This window comes from Trichoderma atroviride, chromosome 4, assembly GCF_020647795.1.
Source record: "Trichoderma atroviride chromosome 4, complete sequence".
Lineage (NCBI taxonomy): Eukaryota > Fungi > Ascomycota > Sordariomycetes > Hypocreales > Hypocreaceae > Trichoderma > Trichoderma atroviride.
The window spans coordinates 967,390-993,932 of record NC_089403.1 but is presented as its reverse complement, the minus strand read 5'-3'; the positions used below and the strand labels follow the sequence as shown (position 1 = coordinate 993,932).

General features: G+C 51.6%; 9 protein-coding genes across 9 annotated transcripts; 7 read left to right on the top strand and 2 right to left on the bottom strand.

The window, feature by feature from the left end:
• Positions 1-1,057: 1,057 nt before the first annotated feature.
• On the top strand, positions 1,058-2,416 carry TrAtP1_007595 (uncharacterized protein; the record flags this gene model as incomplete). The annotated part of the gene is made up of 2 exons (XM_014093164.1): positions 1,058-1,710; positions 1,765-2,416. 2 exons carry the CDS (start codon positions 1,058-1,060, stop codon positions 2,414-2,416), a joined length of 1,305 nt encoding a protein of 434 aa, XP_013948639.1.
• Positions 2,417-3,025: 609 nt separating this feature from the next.
• TrAtP1_007594 (uncharacterized protein) lies at positions 3,026-4,801 on the top strand (the record flags this gene model as incomplete). The annotated part of the gene is made up of 1 exon (XM_014093170.2): positions 3,026-4,801. One exon carries the CDS (start codon positions 3,026-3,028, stop codon positions 4,799-4,801), a length of 1,776 nt encoding a protein of 591 aa, XP_013948645.1.
• Positions 4,802-6,510: 1,709 nt separating this feature from the next.
• TrAtP1_007593 (uncharacterized protein) lies at positions 6,511-7,609 on the top strand (the record flags this gene model as incomplete). The annotated part of the gene is made up of 3 exons (XM_066113588.1): positions 6,511-6,729; positions 6,856-7,052; positions 7,417-7,609. The coding sequence occupies 3 exons, from the start codon at positions 6,511-6,513 to the stop codon at positions 7,607-7,609; spliced, it is 609 nt and encodes a 202-aa protein (XP_065969674.1).
• A 4,354-nt stretch (positions 7,610-11,963) lies between these two features.
• Positions 11,964-12,951, top strand: TrAtP1_007592 (uncharacterized protein; the record flags this gene model as incomplete). Its single annotated transcript, XM_066113587.1, has 5 exons — positions 11,964-11,983; positions 12,279-12,335; positions 12,452-12,511; positions 12,664-12,736; positions 12,802-12,951. The coding sequence occupies 5 exons, from the start codon at positions 11,964-11,966 to the stop codon at positions 12,949-12,951; spliced, it is 360 nt and encodes a 119-aa protein (XP_065969673.1).
• A 740-nt stretch (positions 12,952-13,691) lies between these two features.
• On the top strand, positions 13,692-14,170 carry TrAtP1_007591 (uncharacterized protein; the record flags this gene model as incomplete). Its single annotated transcript, XM_014093162.2, has 2 exons — positions 13,692-13,942; positions 14,002-14,170. The coding sequence occupies 2 exons, from the start codon at positions 13,692-13,694 to the stop codon at positions 14,168-14,170; spliced, it is 420 nt and encodes a 139-aa protein (XP_013948637.1).
• Positions 14,171-17,004: 2,834 nt separating this feature from the next.
• Positions 17,005-17,316, top strand: TrAtP1_007590 (uncharacterized protein; the record flags this gene model as incomplete). The annotated part of the gene is made up of 1 exon (XM_066113586.1): positions 17,005-17,316. One exon carries the CDS (start codon positions 17,005-17,007, stop codon positions 17,314-17,316), a length of 312 nt encoding a protein of 103 aa, XP_065969672.1.
• Positions 17,317-17,725: 409 nt separating this feature from the next.
• TrAtP1_007589 (uncharacterized protein) lies at positions 17,726-23,495 on the bottom strand. Its single transcript, XM_014093160.2, has 3 exons — positions 23,032-23,495; positions 20,138-22,962; positions 17,726-20,071 (listed from the first exon to the last, which is right to left on the bottom strand). Exons 1-3 carry the CDS (start codon positions 23,063-23,065, stop codon positions 18,308-18,310), a joined length of 4,623 nt encoding a protein of 1,540 aa, XP_013948635.1. The 5' UTR covers positions 23,066-23,495; the 3' UTR covers positions 17,726-18,307.
• On the bottom strand, positions 23,496-26,358 carry TrAtP1_007587 (uncharacterized protein). Its single transcript, XM_014093158.2, has 2 exons — positions 25,256-26,358; positions 23,496-25,195 (listed from the first exon to the last, which is right to left on the bottom strand). The coding sequence occupies exons 1-2, from the start codon at positions 26,304-26,306 to the stop codon at positions 25,008-25,010; spliced, it is 1,239 nt and encodes a 412-aa protein (XP_013948633.1). The 5' UTR covers positions 26,307-26,358; the 3' UTR covers positions 23,496-25,007.
• TrAtP1_007588 (uncharacterized protein) lies at positions 23,640-24,800 on the top strand (the record flags this gene model as incomplete). The annotated part of the gene is made up of 1 exon (XM_014093159.2): positions 23,640-24,800. One exon carries the CDS (start codon positions 23,640-23,642, stop codon positions 24,798-24,800), a length of 1,161 nt encoding a protein of 386 aa, XP_013948634.1.
• Positions 26,359-26,543: the final 185 nt, after the last annotated feature.

Here is a 26,543-nt window from a genome sequence, read left to right as displayed (position 1 = left end):
ATAAAGACAGCAGACAAACGATTGTCCTTGGTCAAGGATGTGACTGGAAGCAAAAGATGCCACAGCCAGATGCCATGAGCAACCGGTCAAACATCCCATGTCAGAGAGATCCTGACGTTCTACGAGATACATCAGCCTACATTTACAACATAAAAAGTCATCAAGTCACTAGCGATATATGGCATATGCATGTACGCTCAATCATTGCGGTCCCCTCCATGTGGCCTTTTGAGCCAGGAAAGCACCGCACCCAAGATTGCTCGCTTTCTTCTCCGTTTTCGTTCCTCAGGTCCCCGGCAGTCGTGAGCCCACGCCCGAAGACGTAACCTCGTACCAGGTACTCGTTTTGTGCAAGTGTGGAAGAACCCGAACGTGATATTTGCGTTGTTCATGAAGAAGAAAAGAAGAAGAGAAGAAAAAGAAAAAAAAATTGAAATTTTTCTGAAATAGGCAGCGGGTCGTTGAGAGTGGGTCTGATTGGCGCCTGGGATTCGAGGCAGCGATGATTTGTCCAGATTTGGCGTGTCCCACAATAATCTTTAGGTTGGGTTGTAAGTTGTTGGTACCTGATGAGAGTAAACAAGAAGCAAGACATTTGATATCAACAAAACGGAATTCGCTTTTTGAAGCGGGTATGCAAAAATAAAAGCAAAAAGAGCACAAACCCATCACAAAGAACAAGATATTTTAAAACAACATTGACTAACAAGATGAAGAAATCTGGTCGTCCCAGTGCACATCGACAAAAGCCAAACGGCTATGCATAAAAAAGGCAAACCCCAGAGCAACCCCTGCAAGCGAGTGCGAGCTGAAGAACAAAACATGTGACGCCGCCCTCCAGAGGCGAATTGCATGAACTGCGCATCATGCAGGGGAGCCTAAAATCTAAATTTCCTCATGGCATGTAGCGCAAAACGTCTGCCGTTTCAAGCATAAGCGCCCGTCTGCGTCCTCTTTTTGCCCTTCGTCATCAAATCGCATCGCCCAGATCGCCACTCCCCCAGTCGCCAGTCGCGGTAAAAGCGATGGTGATCGATCTGCCAGATTCAGACTCACCATGCCCAACGCCATCATAACTTGGTTCCGGCGGCGGCGCGTCGCACGGAGGGATCGCAAGCAGCGAGCGCTATCGGCATCGGCATCGTCAGCAGGTAAACTGGACGAGGCTCTGCCCGTTCCACCGCATCCAAGGCTGCCCTCGCAGCGCCGAGCTCGCCTCACGCCGACGCCATCATGTGAAGACCTCGTCGCGGCTCCGAATGCTGCCACCGCGAATAGCAGCTTCTTCACCAAGCTGCCGCTGGAGATCCGTCGCAAGATCCTCATTGAGGCCTTTGGGGGCCAGACGGTGCACATGGATCTTGTCTACGACCACCCATTGGTGCCCCCAGAAGAAGATGCCGTCAACGATCAGGACGGCTTCTATCGAGTCCCGCCTCATGGCAATATGGTTCTTGCCGGCCAAGGCTGCTCCGCCGAGAGCCGAAACCTCAAACTCGACGACTCGCGGCCGAAAGAGTGGGCATGGAGAAGCTCTGTCTGTCACCGAAATAGGCCGGGTTGTCCTCCTACTATGGGAATCCAGCCTGCCGAGGATTACTGTCGATTTGGCCAGACAGAATGGCAGCGGATTTGTTTGACCTGGCCCGGCGAGTTCCCGACAAAGTGTCTTATAGGTGCAATGGGGTGGCTGCGTAGTTGTCGCCAAGCGTAAGTTGGAAATACATGACTGTCGCCGTATCCGGTTGCTGATGAGCTTGCTAGATATATCGAGGGCATCGACATCCTGTACTCCACCAACACGTTCCACACAGCCAGCAAGGAAATGATGCTCAGCCTCAGCTCCATTCTCCTCCCTCAACGATTATCCAGCATCACGTCCGTAGAGCTCCTGTGGGACTTTGCGCCGTTCCCCAGCATCCATCCGCAAGTCGTCAAGCCGCCCTTGTCAGACATGGCAAGCTTCCATGCATTTCTCGACTCCATCCCAACAACGTTTCCCGCCGTGAAAAAACTGCATATATCACTGCAAGGACGGCTCTTTCCGACGAAAACCGTCGACGGTAGAACGACCTGGGACAACAACATTGACAGAGCCGACGAAATCTTGCAGCCGGTGGACAGGTTTGTCTTGGAACTAGCTCCCCGCGTCCACGACTTTTCGCTCAGCATCCCAAGCTCTCTGTATATGCATCAGCGAGATCGAGCTCTCAAAAACAATGGCCGAGTGGAGCAAGCTCACCTTGGGCAGAGCGAGCGACATTGGCGACCGCTGACGGGATCCCAAGAGCGAGAAGGGTACTGGGTATGGCTGGGCCAAAAGGACTTTACCATGCCGATTATATGCACCATGGGAGAAGGAGGAGGGTTACGAGACTTTGTCGGAGAGGAGAATTGGGTTCTTTACAAATTTTAGAAGTGCTTTTTTTGTTTCTTTTTTTTCTGCCCTTGTTTTGGAATTCATTATACCATTTCGTTTATACCATTTTCTTTTTTTCATTGCAAGATTACGGGCGTAAGCCAGCGTCTATTTTCGGCTTACCCTACGCCGAGCCTTTCTGTCCTCTCAGCGAGCTCTTTCGCATCTCCTTGTCTATACGCTCAACTATATATATGTATCGATTTAAATCACAATATACCAGCTCCAATTCAGATAAAAATACATTTCAGTCAGTCTAAAAAAAAGCCATGGCCAAGCGGCGCATGATGAAGGCGCTGGTCTGATGATGAGTGTGGCTTTGCTAAGATCACTTACCCCGCCATCAAGCTCAGACTCAGCCTTCAACTCCTGACCTGATGTAACTCACTCTTGAACACATAATTCTCAGCGGTGTGTTGAATCCACCAGTATTATTTTGCTTTTGCTCACCTCTTAGGAGTTCAAAGGTACAATTCAGTAAAAAGCTTCAAGTTACTCGAGCTTCAGGTCTCACAGCATAAGCTTGGCAGCTCCAGCCGCGTTACACCCAAGCAGCAGCTCATCCCGCTTTCTGTGTAACAAGGATTCATCATATATAAGACAGCCATGGCCGACATCACAGCCCGTCTGGCAGGCCTCAACCCCTTCGGCTCGGCGCCCAAAGTCGACGATGACGACAAAGGCGATGTCATGGCGCCGGCCGCCGGCATCAACTCGCGCAGGTCCGACACGGCCAAGGACCAGCTCAGAGTCAGCCGCGCGCTTCGGGCGTTCCTCCACGAGCACCGAGTCCTCTCGGAGCGCGACGCCGGGCTCGACGACAAGACTCTGACGCCGGCCCTGCGCGAGCTGCTGGCCCGCCGCAGCTTCGAGGCGCCGGCGCATCTCGTCGACCCGGCGCACCCTCTGCCTGAGTACTTTGTCAGCTCCAGCCACAACACGTACCTGCTGGCCAACCAGCTGTACGGCAAGTCGTCGCCGTCGGCGTACGAGACGGCGCTGACGACGGGCTCGCGCTGCGTGGAAATCGACGCCTGGGACAACGCCGACGACGCCGACGAGCCCAAGGTCACGCACGGCTTCACGCTGGTGTCGCACATTCCCTTCCGCGCCGTCTGCGAGACGATCCGCAGCGTCTACGACCGCGAGGTGGCGGCGGGCAGCTTCACGGCGGGCTCGGCGGGCGATCCGGCGTCGCCCATCCTGCTGTCGCTGGAAAACCACTGCGGGCCGCACGGCCAGCTGCGCCTGGTGCAGATAATGAGGGACGTCTTTGGTCACCGCCTGCTAAGCGAGCCGGTGCGCCGCAAAGGCACGCGCGAGCAGCAGGGGAGCGGTGAACATGTCACTTTGGAGGACCTGGGGCCCAAAATTTCCGTCATTGTCGAGTTCCATCTGCCCGATGAGGACAGCAGCGACAGCGGCGACGATGACGATGGCGATGACAGCAGCGACGACGAGCAGCGGCGCCAGGCCCGCACGGCGTACCGCGACCAGAAGCGGCAGCAGAAGCAGCAGCAGAAGCAGCAGCCGTCGACGGCCATCATCATCCCCGAGCTGGCGGAGCTGGGCGTCTACGCGCAGTCGGTGAAACCCAAGGACAACTCGTGGTACGACCCGGGCCAGCTCATCAACGGCCCGCATCACCACCTCATCAACGTGTCCGAGAGCGGCCTGGCCAAGCACCTGCCCGCGCACGCCGTCCAGATCGCAGCCCACAACTCGCGCCACCTGATGCGCGTCTTCCCCAAGGGCACGCGCATCTCGTCGACGAATCTGCACCCGGAAAAGTACTGGGGCGTCGGCGCCCAGATCTGCGCCCTCAACTGGCAGACGTACACCACCAGCGTCCAGCTCAACGACGCCCTCTTCAACGGCACGCCGGGCTACGTGCTCAAGCCCGCGGCCCTGCGAGCCGGCGGCAGCGGCGATCTTCGCACGGGTCGCTCAAGAAAGCTGCGCGTCCACGTCGCTGGCGCCACGGACGTGCCTCTCCACGAGGACAGGGAGCGGGACTCGATCAAGCCGTACCTGACGTGTTCGCTGTACAGCCCGCTCATGAGCGTCAAGGAGGAGGCCAAGCGAAAGACGGAGCCGTACAAGCACCACACGCTGGGGTTCCTTCATCACGGCGAGAACCCACATGCCACGAATCCCATCTGGGACGAGACCCTGGAGTGGCAGTATGAAGACAACGAGCTGGTGTTTCTGCGCATGCTCATCAAGAGCGACGACAGCTGGGCTAGGAATCCAAAGTTTGCCGTGGCGACGGTGAGGCTCTCGTATGCTCCGGTGGGATGGACGTTTGTCAGGATGAATGACCTCACGGGGAAAGAGTCTGACTGCACGTTGCTCGTCAAGTTTGAGTTTGAGGACTTGTAAATGACAAAGTCTCGTGGTGAGTTGCTGGCCATGAGCTTGAGAAGAAAACTATGCTTGAATGTATAAGTACTAAAGCATAGGCATATATGAGTGGTAATATAGAGTGATAATACCCAGTTGGTACTCGACATGTACCCTTCGTATAAAAGCATAAGAGTAGATGAATCGACGAATCGTCTCGGTCATGTTCTCAACCATTGTTCTGAGGCTTCTCATTCCACAGCCCCAAGTCGGTCAAAGTTCGATTCTCACACAGATGTAGTAACGCATCGTAAAACGCCCATATTTATCCCTAAATCCCTCGATCAACAACTCCCTAGACCAAAAGCCAATCAAATCAAAACAACCCATCATACATCCTCAGAAACAACCTCTTCAAGATGCCAACCTAGTCAACCAGTCTCCACTCATACAGCCGGGGTTCCCCAGACCGAAACCAACACCAAAATCGGGCGAGAGAGAAACCCAGCGCAGAAATATTGACAAGTACTTTACAAAGTAAGAAAAGAGAAGAGAAAAAGGCCAGTAGTAGTATTACCCCGAAGCTTATTGCATATTGACATCCTGCGGGGGGGAGAGTCAAATCGCGCCTTACGCCGAAACTTCCGTACGGATACCCCGAACATCAATTTATCTCCCCAGCATTTCAGAAAACTTTCGCCCAGCCCAGTCAAAAACATAAAAACAATTCCAAATCAGCTAACGCCCGGTGCTCGCCCCTTGTTCCTTGCGCCGTTGGCTCATGTCATATACTTTTGTCTCTCTTTCCCATGCAATGCAATGCATGTAGCATACAACGCAAAGTATCAACCTATCATGCACCCCAATGGAATGTGGGATAATTCCCACAATAGACCAAAGAAAAGAAAAAAAAAAAAAAGAAACAAAACCGTTCTATTCATAGGCTGAACCCTAGTCGACAGCCTCCAGCACAACCACAAATAGCATGCTTTCTGCATCCCAAAAAAAGGTGAGACAAGGGTATAAGAGTGCCATACAAAGTAAAATTACTCCACATGCCATGTTATCGGGAACTGGCCATTTGCCGATTTCGTACAGTAAAACCGTCGGGGCCATTTCTGGATAGTTTAATACTGTCTAAAAGAACGTCATTTGATATGAGCTCTTGTTAGGAGCAAAGCAGGCAGTTCCAAGTTGAACCAGTCCTCTGGCACTTTGCAATATAGGTATACCTACCACATCTTTCACTTGCTGCTCATTCGTAGAAAATTCCGGCTCATTTCACGTGTGCGTATCATGAGAAGAAAGAAAAAAAAAAGTTTAACACCTGTTTGTTAGCATTCACATTAGATGAATCGACTGTGCCACCAATTATTCCACCAGTCAAATTAGTCGCCAAGCCCAAAAAACCCATTGAAAAATCCAAGCGCTCATCTCCAAATATCATACTGTAGGAGCCCGCGCGGCTACACTCGAAAAGCCCAAAGCAGAAAACTCCCCGCTGCTAAAATCGTCATCGTCATCTCTTTCTTTTTCCCTTTTCTTTGGTTAGCCACCACCAGCGTCACAAATATCAAATCCCCCGGCTATACTTGTCTCTTCTTATTTCTTCTTTCTCGGTTGCAGTCACCAATCCTTGCAGACCTCTCTCTCCCGGGACCTCGGAATCTCCTCCCCGTCAAAGTCATCCCTCATCTTTCTCGCTTACAACTTTTAGCCACTCGCCGCCACCGGAAAACAAGCAGGCCATGTCGACAACAGCATCCCTTGACAGCTTCGCTCAGACGCTGGCAAGGTCCCTGGCAGAAGCCAACCTTGCGCCTGGCTCGGCGGAAGCGCTCATCCCTCGGGAATTTACGCCAACCACGCGGCTGCGCATCCAATTCGACGGCCGGGATGTCGAGCACGGTAATCTTTTTCGAGTGCGCGAGGTGAAGCTTGCTCCCTTTGTGTCGTTTGAGGCTGAAGTAAGTCTTTGTGTGCGTATATAACCTGAAAATCCGCGAGTGTGCCTTGTATCGCTCCAATAAGGCGCCGAGGTTGGAAGACTAAAACTCTGATGGGCTCACCATGCATACATGTACGTTTTATAGGCTGGGGATTCATCGGGAGAGGCGTCTTATATGCTCCTCCTCATCGACCCCGACGCACCCACGCCAGACGACCCTAAATTCGCATATTGGCGCCATTGGGTCTTGCCAGGGTTGAAGCCGTTGGCCTCGGCTGAGGGCATCGTTGCCCAGACAAAGCCGGTGCTCACAGAGTATCTTGCCCCGGGTCCCAAGGATGAGTAAGTCACACTTTTCGCTTCAATCTCTTCCACCATCCCGTTTTCCCTTGTCTTGTCATGCTGCCATCCACCCCCTCTTTACGCTCTGGCCATCTTTTTTCCCCTACCTACTCCAATGGCTCCGTAATCGTGAGTGAGGAGGGGGTGGTTATTATGTAGGAGAGTGGATTGTGCTGTGAGCTGCTGCCCCCTATCATGCAGTTAGATATTGGTGCGCGGTCCTCCATTGCCAAGCACTGATAACCCGGCCCCAATCACCTCTTCATCACCTGAAAATAGCCTTCTTTTCTCTTCTCTTCCATGCCATTTTTAGCTCTGTATGAACAAGCCTTATTGGACACGTTACTAAACGACACATCCCAAGCTCGAAACCGCACCGGTATCTGTTCCTGCTCTTCCGCGAGCCCCATGGCCTGGCTCTTACAAAGGAAGACGTTGGAGGCGAGGAATTTGTTCAAAGGCGCTCCTTTGACGCTGCCAAGTTTGTTGAACAGCACCAGCTACAGTTGGTCAGTGTAAACTGGATGAAGGGTGCTGGTGATGGCTGGAAGGAGTAGGTCAAAAAAAAAGGGGACGGGGCAACCTGGACGGCGTCATCCTCTTCTTCCCTCTCGCTTCCCATTCTTTTTACCAAATAGGGCCGTAGCGAGCGGCTGTGAAGCACAAAGATTGTCACGCGCCAAGAACACCCTTCACATCCGAACCCCTTGACTGGCTGAGAGCAGCCCTTCCTTGGTGGCCGAACTGGTGTGACTGCTATCATCGTGCATGCTTCGTGCCTCTCCATCACCACCCTGTAGGGCCAATCGCGGATAGTAGAGCTGTGGGCATATGCAGGCGGCCTCTGGAAAAGCGCTCCAGCAACCAAGAGGGGGTGACATTCTCATTTCCAACCGACGAGAGTTTTGTGTTACACGATGGATTGGGACGGTCCGTATGGCGTTGAACTCGGCCAATCCCAGACGCCACCACTAACAAGAGCCAGCAAGGGCCGTACGTGGCTGAGGCGGACCGTGAAGTGGTCGCGGTAGATGAGTCGGTACCGAGATGTTGAATAAAACCTCCAGTTTTGACTTTTCAATTGTCTTGTGAGGGGGCCAAGGAAGAGAGCCGCCCAGACACTATTGACTTTACTAGGTTGGACATGAGGAAGATTGACTTCTTGCGGCAACTACCTAGTACTACTTGGTAAGAGTCACAAGGGCTCTGGCGAGCTGGTGCCGAAGCAGCCTTGGCGGTCACGCCAGGACCTTAACAGGCCCAGGGATTATTAAACAGCTATACAGTTACTCGTTTCACAGGAGTCGTGAGATTAATTTTGAGATGTTGCTTCATGGTGGACATAGGGACATGGGATGAAGGAAGGTGACTTAGTAAGCCAGCAAGTCTGCTGGGTATTACTACTCAAATCACAAAACGGATGAACGGCTTCAGTGAAACAAAGAGTTCTCAGGTGGGGTTCCACAACATGACTGGCTGTTGTCACGAGGCCTGTCCGGCAAAAAGGATGCCATGCCTGTGGCCTGTACGACTCCAGCTGTGTGCAAGTATACTCATTGTCATGGGGAAGTCTAGGGTTTGATAGGCGGGAAGACGACCAGGGCTGTGTGTTTTCGGTGAGAAACAGGAACAATGCAAACAACTCATGGTGCGCCTCTGGCTGCTCTGAGAATTTGTGTTAGGTAGGCGTATGGCGGGCGGCCGATCGCCAGAGGTCATGAAAAGGAAGACATTGCCGTTTGTATGTACTTTCGTACTTGGTAAGGGATTGCGTGATTGGATGCCAGCGACGGGTAGTGCATTATGGCCGCAGACATTGGCCAGAAACAGCGTTTCGCAGTCTTGTCGATCTGTAAAGTGCCGGTTGGCAAGCTGTGACGATAAACGCAGGCGTGAGACGTGATGGGCATTTCTGTGTCAGGAGAGAACCCCTCGGCTAACACGAGATGGCAACGACAGGGCTGGCAGCGAAAATGCGAAACTAGCCACAGCAGCATCGTGAGCAGGCAGACAAAATAAACATTTATAAACATGGGTGCCAGCGCCACAATGCACATGAGATAAAAAGCAGAGGCTGTAAGCAGTTTACCGTGTGATGGGCAGCTAGGCAGGCAGCTCGGGATCCATGAGGCATAATTGAGTGCGTTGTCAGGCATCAAAGAGCCGCAAATTTCAATCCTTCTTTTTTCTTCTCTTCTCTCTTTTTTGGCTTTTCTCTTGCTCTTCGCCCCCCTCCCCCCTAGTAGTGAAATTCTGGGTAATGGTTTTGGGAAGGTGTCTCAAGCAGAGCATTTGATTGCAAATAGTGGACTTGCCCCGTAGCTTTATGAGTTGTTGTCGTACACGATGCTTTGACGAGACTGGCTTATGAATCACGACGAAAAGGGTTCACGATAAGGTGCCGAGGCGAATGATTTTTTTTTTTCTCATGTAGCTGCTTGGGCACGCCCTGTCATCAGTCACTTTTAGCCCTCGGATGAGGCGAACACGATAGAGACGGGGCGAGCAGCTGAGTCTCTGGCATGAAGGCAAAGCATATCGTGATTTCGGACGTTATTCCTGGCTAGGAAGGCTTGGTCAGTAACACTAGAAGCCATGTGCAGGAGAGCCGGCGACGCACTGTAAGACGAGTAGGGAGTACCTCGCACCAGCCGCGAGGGGCTTGCGAGTCACGCAGACTTTTGGCGCTGGTGCTCCATCAAAGCGGCTGGGGCGGGATTGGTGGAGCGGCTGCTCGACGCATTTCTGTTGGACAGAGGCGGACGATCCATGACATCAGGCGGGGCCGACGTCAAGCTCATTTTCTGGGAGATTGCCTGTCCGGGCAAGGCTCGTTTCCAAGAGCGTTGGACGCAACATCAGAGCCGGGTGACGGCAGGGGGTCGAAGCACCGTGGCCGGACGACGAGCGAGACGCCTCACGATATCGCCCATCAGTGAGTCCCTTTGATTGCCAGTCCAATCCCGCAGGCAGAGACGACGGCTCCGCTCACCCCCTTCTTTGGGGAATAGACTGCCTGTAGCTTCGCCGGCTGCGACGCCGCGGTTGACTACGGAGCATCGCGTCGTGCAAAGCGGAGAGCAGAGAAAATTTGCCAAACGCTACGGAGCAGCGCTCCGTAGAGCTAGCAGCAGCAGCTTCTGTACAGGATGTACTTTGGCGACAGGGAGCTCATGTGGGCTATCCGCCGTCGAACCTTGAGGCTTGCAGATTAGTAATGACGCAAGTCAGATGGAACACCTCTCTTCTCGCTTCTTCCGTCGTCAAGGCCAGCGATAATAAAGGCCATGCCGAACAGGATCACGCCGGGGTTTCGGGATGGCAAGATTCGAGCTGCTGTTGCAAAGGGCAAAAAGCTGCCAGGCAAAACACATTGTGCCTGGGGTCTGAGTAAGTCGCTTGCGAAAACGGGTCGCAGGAGGGCGCCGATCACTGATGAAGCTCGTAATGGACGGCAGCACATGTGTCCAACCGATGCTCGCAGGTCAACCTTTCAGACTGGCCCCACGAGCAAAAGCAAAGTGAATGGTGGCATACTGCACTTGTAGCTAATCTGCCGGGAGAGGTGAAAAACTGACTGAAAAAATAAATAAAGTGGGCATGGTGGTGATATCCGGAGCAGCATTGGCAAAACTGACGATGGAGGCATGGGTTGCTGGGTTTTGGAGGCGGCCAGGGTGTGGTGAGCAGAGCTTTTCTACTACCGCCCGCTACTGGCAGGTACCCATCATACGGTGCATTCTGGCCGCCAAGAAACTGTACCCAGGCCGCTGTATTCTGCCGATGGATACAGTGTGAGATGCAGGCTTCCTTCAGCGACACGTGCCATACAGTCCACCCCTCAGCGGTACCGCCTAGTACTGTACAGTGGGCGTCTTCGCTGGCGCCTCTTAAGGGGTGTTGTATGCTATGGCGTCACTGGCATTGATCGCCTCTCTTCTCAAATTGTGAGTGCCGACTTCGCATGTCTTGGTCTCGTCTTGGTGCCAGCACATGGCAAATACCGGCGATAACTCTCAGCAGCCGATGATACTGCTTGTACTTGTACTACTACTTTACTGCCACTGATGTCGCAGCCAACGTCTGGAGCCAGGTCTTCTGTCCCTTTTGCTCTTCATCGTCTTCTTTTCCTTCTTCAACAATCTTAGGTAATGCGTATCAATGCTTCTTTGTTCTCTCCAGCTCCCCCCGGCAGCTAGGCGGGCTGCATAATAGCGCTATCGTGGCTGACCGTGAGAGTTCAAGTTGCGAAGAAAAACATGGTGCTGTTTCTAGCTCGGCACTGCGGTGATACTTCTGCAGAAGAGGGGCGCTAGAAGGGCTAAAAAGCAGCACTAGGCGCTACGAGTTAGGCGGGCTGCAATGCGCTTCTCAAATCGTCCATCGCCATATCGCGGGGAGTAGGAAAACGGATCCAGCGCGCAAGGGTCCAGGATACATCCATGCCAGAATGGATTCCGCTGCGAAAGGAGAGGCTGATCTGGCACTTCCCCCACGCCCTCGCTGTCTCTTTTTCTTGTGAAAGTTTTTTTCAGTCCCTGTTTGCTCCAGTCGGTATCCTATCACGCGGTGTCTGTAATGTGCAGCATGAGAGGGGCGTATAGCATTATAGCAGCGTGTCTGCCTGTAGCCCGCTCCGTACAGCACACCTACAGCGTGCCTGGAGGCGCCGCCGGCAGCGAGCAGCGTACCGTACAAGTAGTACCGCAGAAAGTGCCTACCTACACAAGGCACTGTCTGCGAGGGTGTACACGAAAGAGACCCGGGGCGTATATGCAAGCCGGGTGCAGCGCGGCTGTAATACGTCAGTACATGTCAGTGCGCGCACGCTTGCCGTAGCGACATGCCCAAGGTCTCCGGTACAGCGTCCTGTAGCTCATTTCGAGCAAAGGGTCCTCCCCATCCATCGACATGGCCATGGAAGCCCAACTGTCTCTCTTTTCGTCTCGACCCCGTCGCCGGAGCTCTGCAGGCCCCTGCTCGCGTTTTTCTCATGGTGGGCATCCCCCACCCCTCCCAAATTCATCCAATTCACCGCCTGAAGTGCGATTCTGCGAACTGTGCTGTGCTGTGCTGTGCTGTGCTGGGCTCGCTCTCCAGCAACTATACGGTCGCTGTGCTATCGACCAGCCCAGATACACACCCACAGCCACTGCACTCCCCCTTTCTCGCTCCCAAACCCGGTCCCAAAGGGCCTCCGTTGCTACATATACTCCGGCGAGATAGAATTTTCTTCCTTCTCTTCATCCCTTCCGTCGCAGACAGTGTGTGTTGCGTTGCCAAGTACGTCCCTGTCAGCTAGGACAGCGGGCCCGAGAATCTTTTCCCTCTTGTTGCCGATACACGCGCATATCAGAATATTGGTACTTGCATGCTAACTGGTACGTGGGCGAGGGCAGAGTTCCATCACGTCAAAACGTCAAACCCGTTGATCCCACGCACTCCTCTTCACACAAGCCGTCCAAAGAAGCCGGAGACCAAACAGGGACCGCACAGCAGATCGGAAATTAGAAGCCTCGTGTCTGCTGCAGGATATATATCCAATATCCAAGAATAAAAAAGAACCCTTGATTGCTAGCGCCAACCTTGATTCTGCTTCTCTGCCTTCTAGCCTCTCCCCTCGATTCGCGAGCTGGCTCAGAGGCGCTTTGGCGGATCGTCCATCAACTAGGTCGAGCAAACGGGTAAGAGTCGACAGAAGCCCACATTGGTGACTGGCACTGGGTCGCAGCTAATTAACTAGCGATAGCTCGGAGATCTGCCCTCACCTCTCAGCCTGACACGCTGGAAAAGGGACCCCCAGCCCAAGGAGACACAGAGCTCTCTAGGTACTGGTGCCATCGCCCGACGCTATAGCAGATCATCATCACCTTGTCCTTCGGGGGGGGCTGACCGCTAAAAAGGCCACGGCTTTCCTGAAATCAGTTCTCCACGCAGGCCCATCTCTGCGCACGAACCCGATTTTTCTCGTCATCCGTCGACGCTGCTCTTTCTGCCTCGCCAGCTTCGCTTGCCTTTTCCCACCCTCCTCCATCATCCAATACAATACAAGACAAGCCAAGACCCCCCCGACACAGCGCAGCCACTCGGCGTTGCCTAATCTTCCCTCTTCTCGCCAACGCATCGACAACTCCACGCTGACTGAGCCGCCGAGTAAACGAGGGGCCCGTCTGACTGTCACGAGGAGTTCGCACAAAGTCCAAACACGAGTTACTACCGACAAACCTTCTTCTCCGCCATCCCGGTCCCTTTTTTAGAACCTTGCACCACCTCACGTTGCCGCCTCGGCTGATTGAAGCTTGTTTCCTTGCAACTTGGTTTCGCCGCTTTACTTTTACGGCTCTTCTGTCCCGCCTTGTTTTCGCTCCGCCTTTGGCTCCTTTTATTCTCGCATATACGCATACACGTGGTAGCAACAGCTCTTCGCCAGCTTTTGACTGTCCTCTAATCGCAGCTGTGTTGAGCATTACAAGATCGAGGGTAGCTAGACAGCAGCCCAAGGAAGAAGAAAAAGGCTCATTGCCATACCAACTACAGACTAGACGACAACAGACACAGCACCAGACCACACCACTCGTACATCACACCACTCATATATCGCAATAATATTTCTCTTTACATCAACCAACACAATACACAATGTCCGACGAACACGATAACCACTCTGCTGGCCATGCCGGCCGTGCCTACCCCATCGAGCGCTCAGACTCGTCAGCGTCCACAACTCCCTCCGATCAGAACGAGTCTGTTATCCACCAGCCCATTCCCACTCGCCCTGGCCCTCGCGATAGCTCGCAATTTGAACCAGAAATCATTCGACCCATGAGCCCGCGGAGGACCAACGAAGACATTAACAAGATGGGCGAGGAGGCGCGCGAGGAGCTGAGAAAGTGAGTACATGCCAACCTGGACAGCTGTCGCATATGACACTAACCAATGTGGACTGTAGGCATGCCAAGGCTCTGCAAGAATCGCTCCTCACAATCTTCAACCGCATCGAAGCGGTACGGGAAGAGCACGACAAGCTCGACAACAACAACAAATTTCTTCAAAAGTACATTGGTGACTTGATGAGCACGAGCAAGATCACGGCGACGGGAAGCCGAGGAAAGAAATAAGCCACCTTTGACAACTACACATCATCTACATGTGGCTCTAGTCAAGTTGACCTGCTGGTTCTGCGCTTGGATTAATCACCATCTGAAATACATGGACGCAAACAGACGTCATCTCATATCAACAGCTACCTACAACACAGCTACCCATAACGACAAGGCTGATTTCGACCCGTCTTTCCTAAAGCAAAAACCAAGATTTTGGGCTATTTCCATTCATCGCGCCACGAAAAGACTGTGGCGCTTCAGTTATTTTATTTTGGAGCATTGTATTTCTAAAGGCGCCGCTCCGAGCCCCCCCTTTTTGAAGAAAGAAAAGGAGAGGGGCTCATGATACCCAGACTTTGAACAACAATTTTTTTCTTTTTGCATTTTGCCGCCACGATCCACATGCTTCCCTTTTTTTTTTTTACTTTTATATTCTTTTTCTTGTCGTTACGGCCACACCATGTTTGTGAAAAAGCGACATTTACTGTACACTACCCTTGAAATATGGGGATTCTGAGCAACGTTTATGAGCGCCAACACCTTTTATGGCAGCATCTCGTCATTGTATGGGGCGTCTTATTTGCGAATTTTCTTTTCATTGTTCTTACAATTGTTGGTCATTTTTTACAACTGTCTTGTCTTGTGTTTTTTTATTGTTTGTGTTTGTTTCTTTTTACAATTTACAGGCTCTCATCTTACTGGGACTGGGAGATCATATCTATCGGGCGTTTAAAGGGCAGGTCCTTGAGGGATCTGTGATTTGTTTTGCATGGAGCAGCGTAGACGGATACTGGAAAGGTTCGGGAAAGGGAAGACGGAAGAGGGAATTGGCAGCGAAAAGAAAAAAAAAACCAATCAAAAATATTCAAAATGAAAACATGTATCTGACTTATTGTACAAGGGGAAATAAGATCTTGGTCTCAAATGTTTTTGTCTCTATAACTCGACAGTCAAGAAAACACTTGTTCAAACACTACTTGGATGCTTCTACTTTTCGTGCTCGACTGTGGGATCTTGCTTGGGGGATGTGAGTTGGACTGTACAATACCTACACCAAAACCAACACACAAGGCCAGCACATTTTGCAATTGCAATTGCAATTACAATTACACAGACGAGGAGCACGCTGCGGCAATTCCAACCGTGAAGGGAACGGAATCTGATGTCATGGTGTTTGCCACCGAGGATGAGCAGGAGGCTCTTACGGAGACAGATGTCGTCAGTTTGGTACGACAACAACGACGAGGGGGGGCTAAAACAGGCAAGGGGGGGCGTTTTGTATCTTTTCATGGTGTCGCAAATAGTCTTTTTTTTTCCCTTTACGAGAAGAATCCACGCTACGTTGTATTTTTGTATATTGTGACACATCAATATTTCCCTGTTCTTTCAATCTTCTGATTTTTTTGCCATCAGCTAGGAGAGGGGAGCTAAAGCACTGGCCACAGAGCTGGCGCATAATGTGATGTGTTAGATTTCACAGTTGACACGGCCCAGGCTCTCTCTCTCTCTGATGGATGGATGGGATGCAGGGCCAGTCGGTACCTGTAGAATGTGTCTGCCCACTGCCGGCATATATACTTGTAGGTACACACATGACACACAAAAAGTAGGGGTATCGAAGAAAAAAAAACATGCAGCAGGGCTGGAGGAGCTGAAACAAGGGGGGGGGGGGGGCATGAAGCGATGTAAGGGCAGCTTGCTTTGGGTGGAAAACGACAGGTGACGACGACTCTCTCGGACCTGACTCCGACGCTTTTTTTCAAATTATGACGCAGAGCTATGCGGAAACAATATTTTGCATCTTTATTTCAATCTCGTAACGCGCTCAGGTCGGAACAACGGTTGGGTGGCCGAGTGGCGTTTTTTTTTTTGCCTCGTGAAGATCTGTGAGGCGCAAGGCGGGATCGCCCCCCCCTTGAAGATTAGGAATATGACGTCGGTTTTTCTTTTCTTTTTTCTCGTTATCCCTTTGTTACTCGGAAACATTTTTGAGGGATTTCGAGATTGAAACATTGCACTGCAGATGATTCACGTTGCACAATAGATCCTTTCGTTCAAAGAGGGACAAAAAAAAACAGGGGACCACATGCAGTGTTTTCTTTAGACAGAAACGGGCTGGCTTCGATTAGGGGTCTTGGGACCTACATGAACAAGTACCGCTACGTAATTGCGAGGTTGTGGGCTAGGACTGTTAGTGGTATCAATGCGGGGGGGGGGGGGGGTTATAGTGGATGTACAGCGCCTTGAAAGGCTGATTGTCTCTCAGGTGGTCTGTCTGTTGCTGGAAGGATTCCGTCACGTCCAATCGCAGGTCAGGCTTCGTTTCACGATGCTTCAGCTACTTGCCAATGGATGAACCATTTCTTGTCCAAGATGGTCAATCATTGGCGCTGGGAAAAAAAAACTTTACATTTCCTCTCTGGAGCCTTCTTTGTTTCTTCATGCACTACACCATAAGGAATCCAGCCTTTTGGCCCCGCACATCGGGTTTGTATCGCATCCCGCTCACTCCTCTTCTATAGCATCTCATTTTTTTTCTCACTTCTCGTGTATGTGTGTCCCCGATTCTGCCGCCCTCTAGTCCTGCACGCGACGCTGCATCTTGTGTGTGTGTGCGTGCTGTGTCTGAAGAAGCGAAAATGAGAAATGAGGAGGGGGGGCCAGAATCCCTGCTTAATGGCGTAACGAAGGAACAAGAGGTTGCCAGTTCCGCACCGGTACGTACTGTATGCTCTGCTGTACTCTGTACTTGAGACAGTGTGAGAAAAAAAAATGCTTGCTGAGGCTGAGCTGCTTCGTTGGTGTTTGCGCGAGATGCCCTGGATGCATGTCATGGGGTTCATTTCCAGATGGAGAAGCGATCCTCTGCGAGTTCAGTCCCACGTATCAAGTATATTGCGATGAATGCCCATCATTCAAACTACAATTCACAAGCCATTCCCGCTGCTTTCTACTGCCGCATACTAAACACGCGTACAACGCAACGCCACGCATATGCAGCACGTTTCTACAACAAACAAGGCCTTGGCACTTTCCACTGCCGATGCAACTTGCATGTAGCCCCCATCTCCGAGCCCCGGTTCAAAAACTCCCTTACATATACAAAGTACAGTTCAAAAAAAAAAAGAGAATGCAAGGGGGGAAAGGCATATGTGGTGTGATTTGACCGGAAATAAAAACAATGCAGATGCAGATGCAAGCTTGTCTTTCTTCTTCTTTCTTAGCCATTCTTCCCCCACACAAGAGCTGTTTTTGTGGCGTTTTTCCTTTGTCGTCCAACCTACATATACCCTTTTTGCCTTTTAGGAGTTCACCATCCTTTTTTTATTCCCCTTACTGCAGCACGGGAAAAGCTTATTATGGAGTAACTTACAGCTGGCTTGCAGCTTGCAGCTTCAATGCGCATATGCCAAATCGCCTTTCTCTCCTTATACCTTACCCCGGCCTTGTCCGATAGACTGCATTAGCATGTGCACGTTTACCTTCACCTTACTGCTAAATCAAGAACTACATACGCCCATCTCAACGGGTACGTACATTTACACACAAGGGGGGGGGGGGGGGGGGCGTGGATTGGCTTAGTACACAGCAGCCCATAAATGGAACTGATCGGCATGGTCAAAACGTTTCGGGATCCAGGGTGCTGAGATGTAAGAGTCTCCGACCTTTGATATGAAAGTGTTGGTTATGCCTCTTCACGCCAGTTTTCATTGAAAAAGAAAAAAAACCCGGGCAAAGCTGAAAAAAAGTCATACTCTGGGTTGATCATCGACACCCCTTGCCTACATGTTGACTTCTCACGTACCATCATATCCCTGCGTTTCCTCTAGCAATTGGTTCGAAACCTTCTTAATGAAGATCATTAACTGAATCGATACCGTTGTAATAACCGACGGCCGAGCCAAATGGACGATCGGAAGCTTAGCACCCACAAAACGGCCGTCAAAAACTTGCTTTTGCTTGCGCTTGAAATTCCATGGCATTACCGCATACAGAAGAGCGGAAAATACGGTCAACGTATTCTAACGACGGGCAACCCTCGCCAAAACCTTGTAGAAGAAGTAATTCTAGTCAAAATAACCTCCATGCCAGCCAAGCTTTGAACCTTGTGCGTCTAAGAAGAAAGAGATCATCCAGGTCTATGATGGCATTTCACTCGACAATCTTCCCCTTGAACCCAGCCAACCGCTCGCTCTCAAACACCAAAGGGCCCCCCCCAGGGCCGCTCGCGTCAAGGCTCACCGTCATGCCGCTCCTATCCCCTACCACTCGCACCGTCTCGCCCAGATTCCTCAAGTCCACCTCGCATCCCGGAGCCATCATGGCCTGACCACCACCTGGACCACCACTGCCATCCCCGTCTGTGTTGACGACCTCTCTGATCTCGATAAGCGGATAGGGGAGCCAGCCTTCGCGCAGAGGAATCATGATGAGTGGAATCTCAGCCTCCGTCTCTGGTGTTGACGTCATGGTCTCCGCTGGTGATGACGCTGATGACCCCGGGATCACGAAATGGCCTTTTCGACGTCCGCCCAGAAGCCATGTATCCGCCGGCGCCGTGACCTCATAGCTAAACTCTTGGTCGTCACGCACTGACGAGTCGTTGTCCCAGATCCGCGTCCACTTGAGGTGTAGAGTTGCCGGGAGCATCTGATTCGTACACACCGTTGGGAGCCCCCCGCCTGCATTGCTGGGTACGGGACTGGGGATGAGGCTCTGCAGATGAATGTCTGCCGTGTGGAGAACTGCCAGAGCCGGAATCTCTACCGGAATGAGAATCGATGACAGGTCAACTGTACCGCTCGATGGTATGACAAGACGGCTGTTGTCCTTTTGCCAAGTTCGAAGAAGCCTTGACAGTTCTTCGGTCGCATGCTCGCTAGCCCCTGGAGCCCCGCCGATTCCAGCAAAGTGTTTTTCCCATGCCACACCTTTCAAGCTTTCGGTTGTCATCTCTCCCTTGATGGCAGCTTGCTCAAAGTCTCGTGGCACCAGCTTGCTCTTGAACTCGCTCCAAACCGTTGAAATGACTAGCTTGCTATACTGAGTCAGGGGGCTTGCCTCGAAAGCTGTCGTTAGAGAGAGCCTCATCAGTTGCTCCATCTCAACTTCTAAAAGGCTATAGTCAAGCTTCAGGTACATGGTCCTACCGCCCTTACTGCTTGGCTTCGCGCCTTCTTTTCTCTTTACTTTAAACAGCAAACTTGCGGGTTGCTTGTTGAATATGACGACGGGATTTGCTGGAGCAACGCCAGACGTAGACTCAAAGAGAGCTGAGCTTTGAAGCTCACTGTTGTATAACCGCAGTGGGCCAGCTGATGCTGTAGAAATATTAAACCGAGAGAAAAGCGCCTGGTGCTTGAAAACGTCTTGGACATTAACGCCGACTGCTAAAGACACAGGCACTGATAAGGACTTGGCCAGTCGATATGTATCATCAGCTTCCGTCACGTATGTAGCTTCGATTTTGGCAACAACATCTGCAACGTCCTGCTCGACAGAGTACGGGAATCGCACTGTCACCACAGTGTTGGCAGCAATGGTACCGAAACAAAACACGCCAGCTTCAGGTGGTTTGGCAAATTCAGCCAAAGAGTCCTCCAGAATCGTTGCTTCTGTTGTCAGAAAGCGTAGACCTCCAGTTGCCGGCTTCACTCGAATCTCGCAATTCTTGATAGAATTCCACCCTGCATGTATTGCTAGGTCAAGGGAGTTGTTCTTGTCCAGCGACGTTTGTTTGGTAGCCGACATGAGAACATCAAACGTGCCGGTACGCTGGAAGAGCATAACATCGGCATGTTTCAGAATATCTGTTGTGCTGGATGAAGAAGCATTCGCATCACGCTCAAAGTGCAGCATGATATTTTTCGACGAAAGGACCACTCGATCTATCTTGTAACGTCCTGCGGCCACAGACTGAAAGAAGAAAAACAGTGTTAGCATTTTGCACGTCGTACTTGCGATATATTTGATTCAACTCACTTTGCAGTCCAGTCGTATCTTATTCTTTCCCGGTTTCAGTGTAATAGTCGAGCCAGCGGCCGCCTCAAACATGTGCTCTCTGCTTGGCCCCTCATCAACAGACGTAATTCGCAACTTTGCAGAGTCAAAAGAGATATCTTCAGGCAGTAGGCTCCTGATACTAATATTCAGAGAGCAGCCGTCTTGGTTGTCCTCGTACTCTGGAAATCCGCTTATCTCAACGTCAGTGAAGAAGCTCTCAAAAGGAACCTTGACTTCTTTTGACAACGACTTGGCCAGATTCGTAAGCTTTTCTACTATGCCAGTGACTGGCCAAGCATCAGGATATGTCTTATCCCTCGAAAAGCTACTGAATCCTGATTTTTTCTGTAGTCGCTCCTTCTCCGCAGAGCAGTATTTAGTCAAAAGTTTCAAGGCCACGCCAACATGCTCGCCTTTTGGATTCACGTCATCCAGGCACTGGCAGTACATGATAAGCATAGACAGCTCAAGCAAGCTCCAACCGCTCTCTCCAAAGAATGGCGTAGTGAGAGAAAAGAAGGATGAAGCAGTCTTGTAGTCTTTCAGGTGAACTTTCAATACAGCCAAATCCGCCATGCTTGAGTGGACTGCGTGATCATGGTTGGCCACGGTGTAGTGGCGCATGGCTTTATCTGTGAGGATCTCAAACAGCCGATAAAAGTCATCCTTGTTGTCCACTGCAGTCCGCAGCACAGTATTGTCAATACCAGACATCAACGGAGAGTAGGCGCTCTTTGACGAAGAAGTATTCTCAGATTCACCATCACGGTCCTCTTCATCCAGATTGACATCTTCCATGTCATCAATACCAACTCCCCGAACCAAAGGGGCTTCGTCCCAGCCGTCACTCCAGCTGCGCTTCTTACCGAGGCTCGACAGGATGCTTCTAGACAGCATGTACAACTCGGCTCGTCGAGCCGCCAAATCTTCCAAGCCAGTTTTAAGAAAGCCATTCGGGCCCTTTGCGTCGCCCCCGGCCGGTAATTGTCTACCAGGCCCGGGAAAGAAACCTGGGCTGAGTGGAGGCGGCGGTATTCCTGATCTTGGCGAGAGCGACGAGTTGCGAGCTGGGTGGATCATCGTCTTGGGTTCCGGGATGGAAGATTTCTGCTCGAGCCCATCTCCATAAGACAGCGAAGAGGGTGGGATCGGAAGCGCTTTTGTAGAGGTCTGAGCAAGGATCTGCTGGGCGACAGAAAAGGCAAACGATGCCACCATGTTATCGATTGTTTCTTCCGCTTGGGGGCTCAACCTTGGCACTTTCTTGCTTGGCGTCTTGTTTGCTGTCAATCCAACAATGATGTCTTGCCGCAATATCTGTGATACTGATGGAATAAATTGCAATGTGCGCTGGCATATGTCGGCAAAAGTGATGAGGTTCTCCGGCTCATCTTTTTGGTTCGGCGGTGGCATTGCTAAAGGTGCTTCGCCATAGAGAATATCCTTTTGTTGGGTCTTGAGCATCGCAATTAGTTCCTCCTTGGATGATAACGCATTTCCCAGTCTCAGAAGCAGGGCGATCTGGCGAGAAAAGATGTAGCATCTAAAGTCGAAGATGGACACCTTGTTCGCAAGGATCATGTCTCGGTATGCCTTTGTGGTTGAGCTGATTGCAATCTCTCCAAAACGGGGTCCTGCAGCGTTCGATTCAGTATCACCATCACCTTCCTCGTCGCTACTGTCTTTAGTAACAGCTTCTAACGCTCGCTCTGCGATATCTCTGAGCTCTTCTGTGAAAGCCGCCATTTCGCCACCGTGTCTCTCTGGTGAGCCCGTTTCAAGCTGCTCGTGTATAACAGTATCCAGCCCAACGTTGAGTTCATCATACCCCACTAGCGCATCTTCGACAAGTCCAACGCTCTCGAAGCCCCTCGCCAACCCTTCCTTGAGGATGAAGAATGTGCAAAAGTTCCAGCCAGGGAGAGTTCGTTGGGCGTCCTTTTCTCGAATATCTTCCTCGTATTGGGTCACTCGCATGTCGAACGAGGTCAGAATTTGGCTTTTGATCTTCCCTATCAAATCATTCCAAGCATTTTCGGCATCCTGTTCTGTCTCGTTGTAGCCCGATGGCACAGCTGGAACCACTCTAGGTAAAAGATCGTATGGCACGTCATTGATCCCGATTCTAATCTGCGTAACACGATCTTGGGCGCCCTTGGTTGTTGTGTTGAAATCGGATCGGAGCTTCTCTAATAGGGGCGTTGTCCCTGTCCGCCATCTCGACGTAGTAGTCTTCTCCGTGCTGTCCGACTTGCCGCTACTTCTGGGTTGAGTCGACGCTGCGGTGTTGGGGATGACAACATGGACAATAAGCCACTCAAACGCATCATGGTTCTCTTGGCCACTCCCTTTCTTTGAAGACGTCGCTGGTGCAGTATGGTTCCTGATCCATTCTCGGACCTCGGCCCGCACCGAGTTCTTGTAAGAGTCGTTGTCGTCGCATCGAACTAGAAGGAGCTTGAGGTATGGCGTTCGGCGAAGTCCTGGGATTTGATGTCGTCGTAGATTACCGCTTGCTTTTGAGCGAAGAGACGGCGCTCGAGCTCTGCCCGAGTCGGTAGAGACACTAACACTCCGTGACCGCAAGACATCCTCGACCCTCGGGACACTACCCGACCGTCGCGCTGTGGGAGACAAGGTGGCTTCCGGGACTTCAAGGCTTCCCCGAACCAGCTCAACGTGCAGGGTATCGATTGATCGAAGCGGCCCGGAGTGAGACTGCCAGTGCAGGTTATGAAGGGGCAGGCGGGGGACTAGCCCTGGGGCCAGGAGCTTGTAAACATCGTGGGGATCGAAGTACTCGACTGCGTAGATTATAGGGCAATGCAATTAGCTGACGGCGTCGATTTTGTGTTCACAGATGCCCTTCTCACCTGTTACCGTTGAAGTCGAGGTCTGCTGTTCCATGGCAACCAGGTCGTCTCTGTCCTTGGCATTGTCGACCGCCTGAGATGCGGGATGTCAATGCGACAGAGAGCTGGCCGCAATGGTCGAGGTGCAGGGACAAGGATGACCCCTGGATCGCCAGCTACCAATGGCAGCTCTGGAGCTTGATCTAATCGGAATTTGTGTTACTCCGGATGGCTGGGCGGTGAAGCAGCTGCTACAGAGTAAAGAGAGGCGTGTTTCTCACTGGAATTACAGAGCTTCTAATTCCAGTAGACTGCTACGTAATTATTCATGTTAGATTTTTGTTTTATTTTTCTGAATTATTTCTAGAGCATGCATGTAACCAACTACCAGAGGAATGATGTTATAAAAGACGCTCAGCACGCAAGCTATCCAGGAACAAACGTGGCGGCTCCAAGGCATGTTAGTGGCAAGGAGGGGGGTGCGGCAGAATTCTTGAAGGAGGGGCATGACGCATTTGGACCAGACATTTTTCATGTGAAAAGGACAAACCGAAAAAAACTGAGGCGCAACACTTCCAACTCGTCGTTTCAATACGAAAATAACTCTAATTCATAACATAAGTTTCAAGATGTCGGCCCTAGAAGCTGTAAAATACCAGCGAGGCAAGCTGGAGGTCCTCGACCAGCTTCGCCTGCCCCACGAATTCCACTATGACCCCGTCTCGACTCGACAAGAGGCCTTTGACAGCATCGCGACCATGCGAGTGCGAGGCGCCCCGGCCATTGCGATTGTAGCCAGCTTGGGGCTCGCTGTCGAGCTGCATAACAACCCCATTGCGGCTGCTTCAGACTCTGAGCTTATTACGCGCATTGACGAGGCATTGGATTACTTGAAGGAGAGCAGGCCAACAGCTGTCGATCTGTCCAACGCCATTGCCCAGCTAAAGGCAGTCATCCGAACCACCGAAGGAAAGGGACAGACCGCCATTACCGAGTCGTTCATCGAAGAAGCAGAGAGGATATTCAAGAAGGATCTCCAGAACAACCTCTCAATAGGGGACTTTGGCACTCAGTGGCTCCAATCTCAAGCCGGCGCTTCAGCAGAGCAACAGATTTCTGTGCTGACACACTGCAACACTGGCGCACTCGCCACCTCGGGACATGGAACAGCCCTTGGAATCATCCGTACGCTTCACTACAAGAGCTTCCTCAAGCATGCCTTTTGCACCGAAACTCGACCCTACAACCAGGGCAGCCGCCTGACAGCATTCGAGCTGGTCCACGAGGGCATTCCCAGCACGCTCATCACAGATTCCATGGCCGCTGCCCTATTCCGAACCAAGAAGACGGAAAACAACATTGCTGCTGTCATCGTAGGAGCTGACCGTGTTGTTCGCAACGGCGACACCGCAAACAAGATTGGCACTTACCAATTGGCTGTTCTGGCCAAGCACCACGGCATCAAGTTCATTGTAGCCGCTCCCACGACAAGCATCGACTTAGACACCAAGACCGGCGACGGCATCAAGATTGAAGAGCGAAAGAAGGAGGAGCTGACGCAGATCACTGGTGCGGTTGTTGGATCTGATGGCCAGGTGGATAAAGAGAGCAAGGTTCGCGTTGCGACGGCTGACCAGCGGATTGGCGTTTGGAATCCTGCATTCGATGTTACTCCCGCCGAGTTCATTGATGTGGTTGTGACGGAGAAGGGTGCTGTAGAGAAGGGGCCCGATGGCACCTTTGACTTTAGCAAGATTCTGCCTGAACGATGGGCCAAGGTGGCTAATTAAGAAAGATTGAAGAAAGAGGGGGATAGGGATACAAGAGAGCAAAGAAATAGAGGATAGGCATCTCAAGCGTAGATACCATTTGACCGGTTCAGGTTTAAAAGAGCAGCGTTAGTAAACAGCTCCATTAGCAATGATTTGACGCACACATCGTCTAGTGTTCAATAGATTAAATTTCGTAAAATTACCCGACTATGACTTGGAATCTCCTCATTGGCCCAGCGTGTGAAGGATCAGCTTCTGGTAGTCTTCAACCGCCTTCTCCAAATCGCCGACGGTGACGTACTCGTGGTCACCGTGAGCAACGAGAATGCTACCTGGTCCATATAAATAACGGACATAGTCGCCCTCCAGATTGGGAATATCTGTGCCGTAGTTGACAACAATTTGCTCGAATCCTAGATTGATGATTAGTATCAAACCATTGCAACATACTAACATCTCAAGGCTATGCTTACCCTCAACATCGCAGTTGCTTTCATACGGCCCATATCCATGAGAACAGTTCAAGGTGAAAGCCTCGGGGTCTGTTTCTTGAAGAATATCGTAAATCTTCTTGCGCACATCATTCTGGCCCTCCTTCTCCGATCCAACAGCAACACGAGCCGAGATGTCCACCCAAGCTTTTGCTGGAACGACGTTGGAAGCGACGCCACCGTCAAATCGGCCGACGTTGAATGTCGTCTTGCCAAAGAGAGGGCTATACCCCAGATCTGCATCCAAGATCTTGTTCATGGCCCTAATCATCAGCTCGTTGGCCGACTTGCCCAGCTCGGGATAGCCGCTGTGGGCATCCTTGCCCTTGGCCTCGGCAGTGCAGAAAAGAGCGCCCTTGTGGCCACAGGCCAGCTTGTTCTCCGTGGGCTCGCCAAAGATGGCAGAGTCGAAAGAAAGAGGAGGGTTCATGTGCTTGAGCGAATCGCTAAAGGCTCTCATTCCGTCGCCGGAAGTCTCCTCCGAAACAACAAAAAGCAGAATAATGTCCTCGGGGTTGACATGCTTGTTCGTCGAAAGCAGGTGGTTCACCGCCACGAGCTGGGCAGTGACGCTGCCTTTGGCATCAGTTGTTCCTCGGCCCTTGATGACGGTGTCCTTTGAAACATGTCCCTTTTCGATTTCCCATGGAATATGGGGAGGGACCGTGTCAATATGGCTCGTCACCAGTGTCTTGTAGTTGGACTTGCGGTCTCCATGCCATGCCAAGATGTTGAACCTATCGGGCACATCAGGCTTGTCATTTGGCGGAGGGACGAATTGAATGTCGACCTTGAAGCCCTGGTGCTTGAGAAAATCGACGAGGAAGCTGCCGACCTCGTTCTCCTCACCACTGATGGATGGGATGGAGACCAGCGACTCGAGCAGCTGGAGCACCTCGCCCCGATAAGACGGAGCGTCAGCGCTGGCATGCTGCGATGAGCCAGAATGATTGGCCTCTGACAGGGGGCGCTGCTGCTGCGCTGCGCCGAGCGCCAACAGCGCCGGAAACACAATTGCTGAAGTCCAGTGCATCTTGTCTGACTCGAGCCTGGCAATCTCCAACTCAACTCGGAGTGTAGGAGCGGTGATGGAAGCAATCGAGATCAGCTTCGGCCGCTTACACGCGGTTCCGATCGACCTGTAGCCCACGTGACCGTGCTGCTAGTTGTGTGTCTGTATCTCGCATCCCGGACGCTTTATTACGTGATACCTTGCAAATGTCTTACAGAGGATGGTCCAATCGCTCAACAAGCTGTTTTTTTCTTTTCT

What these genes read in the sequence shown, in the direction of transcription:
- TrAtP1_007589 (XM_014093160.2), bottom strand. Translation starts at nt 23,065, where the DNA reads ATGGAACAGCAGACCTCGACTTCAACGGTAACAG. An exon ending in CTCGACTTCAACGGTAACAG is followed by an intron (nt 22,963 to 23,031) that starts GTGAGAAGGGCA and finishes TAATCTACGCAG; the next exon opens with TCGAGTACTTCGATCCCCAC. An exon ending in AGATACGACTGGACTGCAAA is followed by an intron (nt 20,072 to 20,137) that starts GTGAGTTGAATC and finishes TTCTTCTTTCAG; the next exon opens with TCTGTGGCCGCAGGACGTTA.
- TrAtP1_007587 (XM_014093158.2), bottom strand. Translation starts at nt 26,306, where the DNA reads ATGCACTGGACTTCAGCAATTGTGTTTCCGGCGCTGTTGGCGCTCGGC. An exon ending in AAGCAACTGCGATGTTGAGG is followed by an intron (nt 25,196 to 25,255) that starts GTAAGCATAGCC and finishes TCATCAATCTAG; the next exon opens with GATTCGAGCAAATTGTTGTC.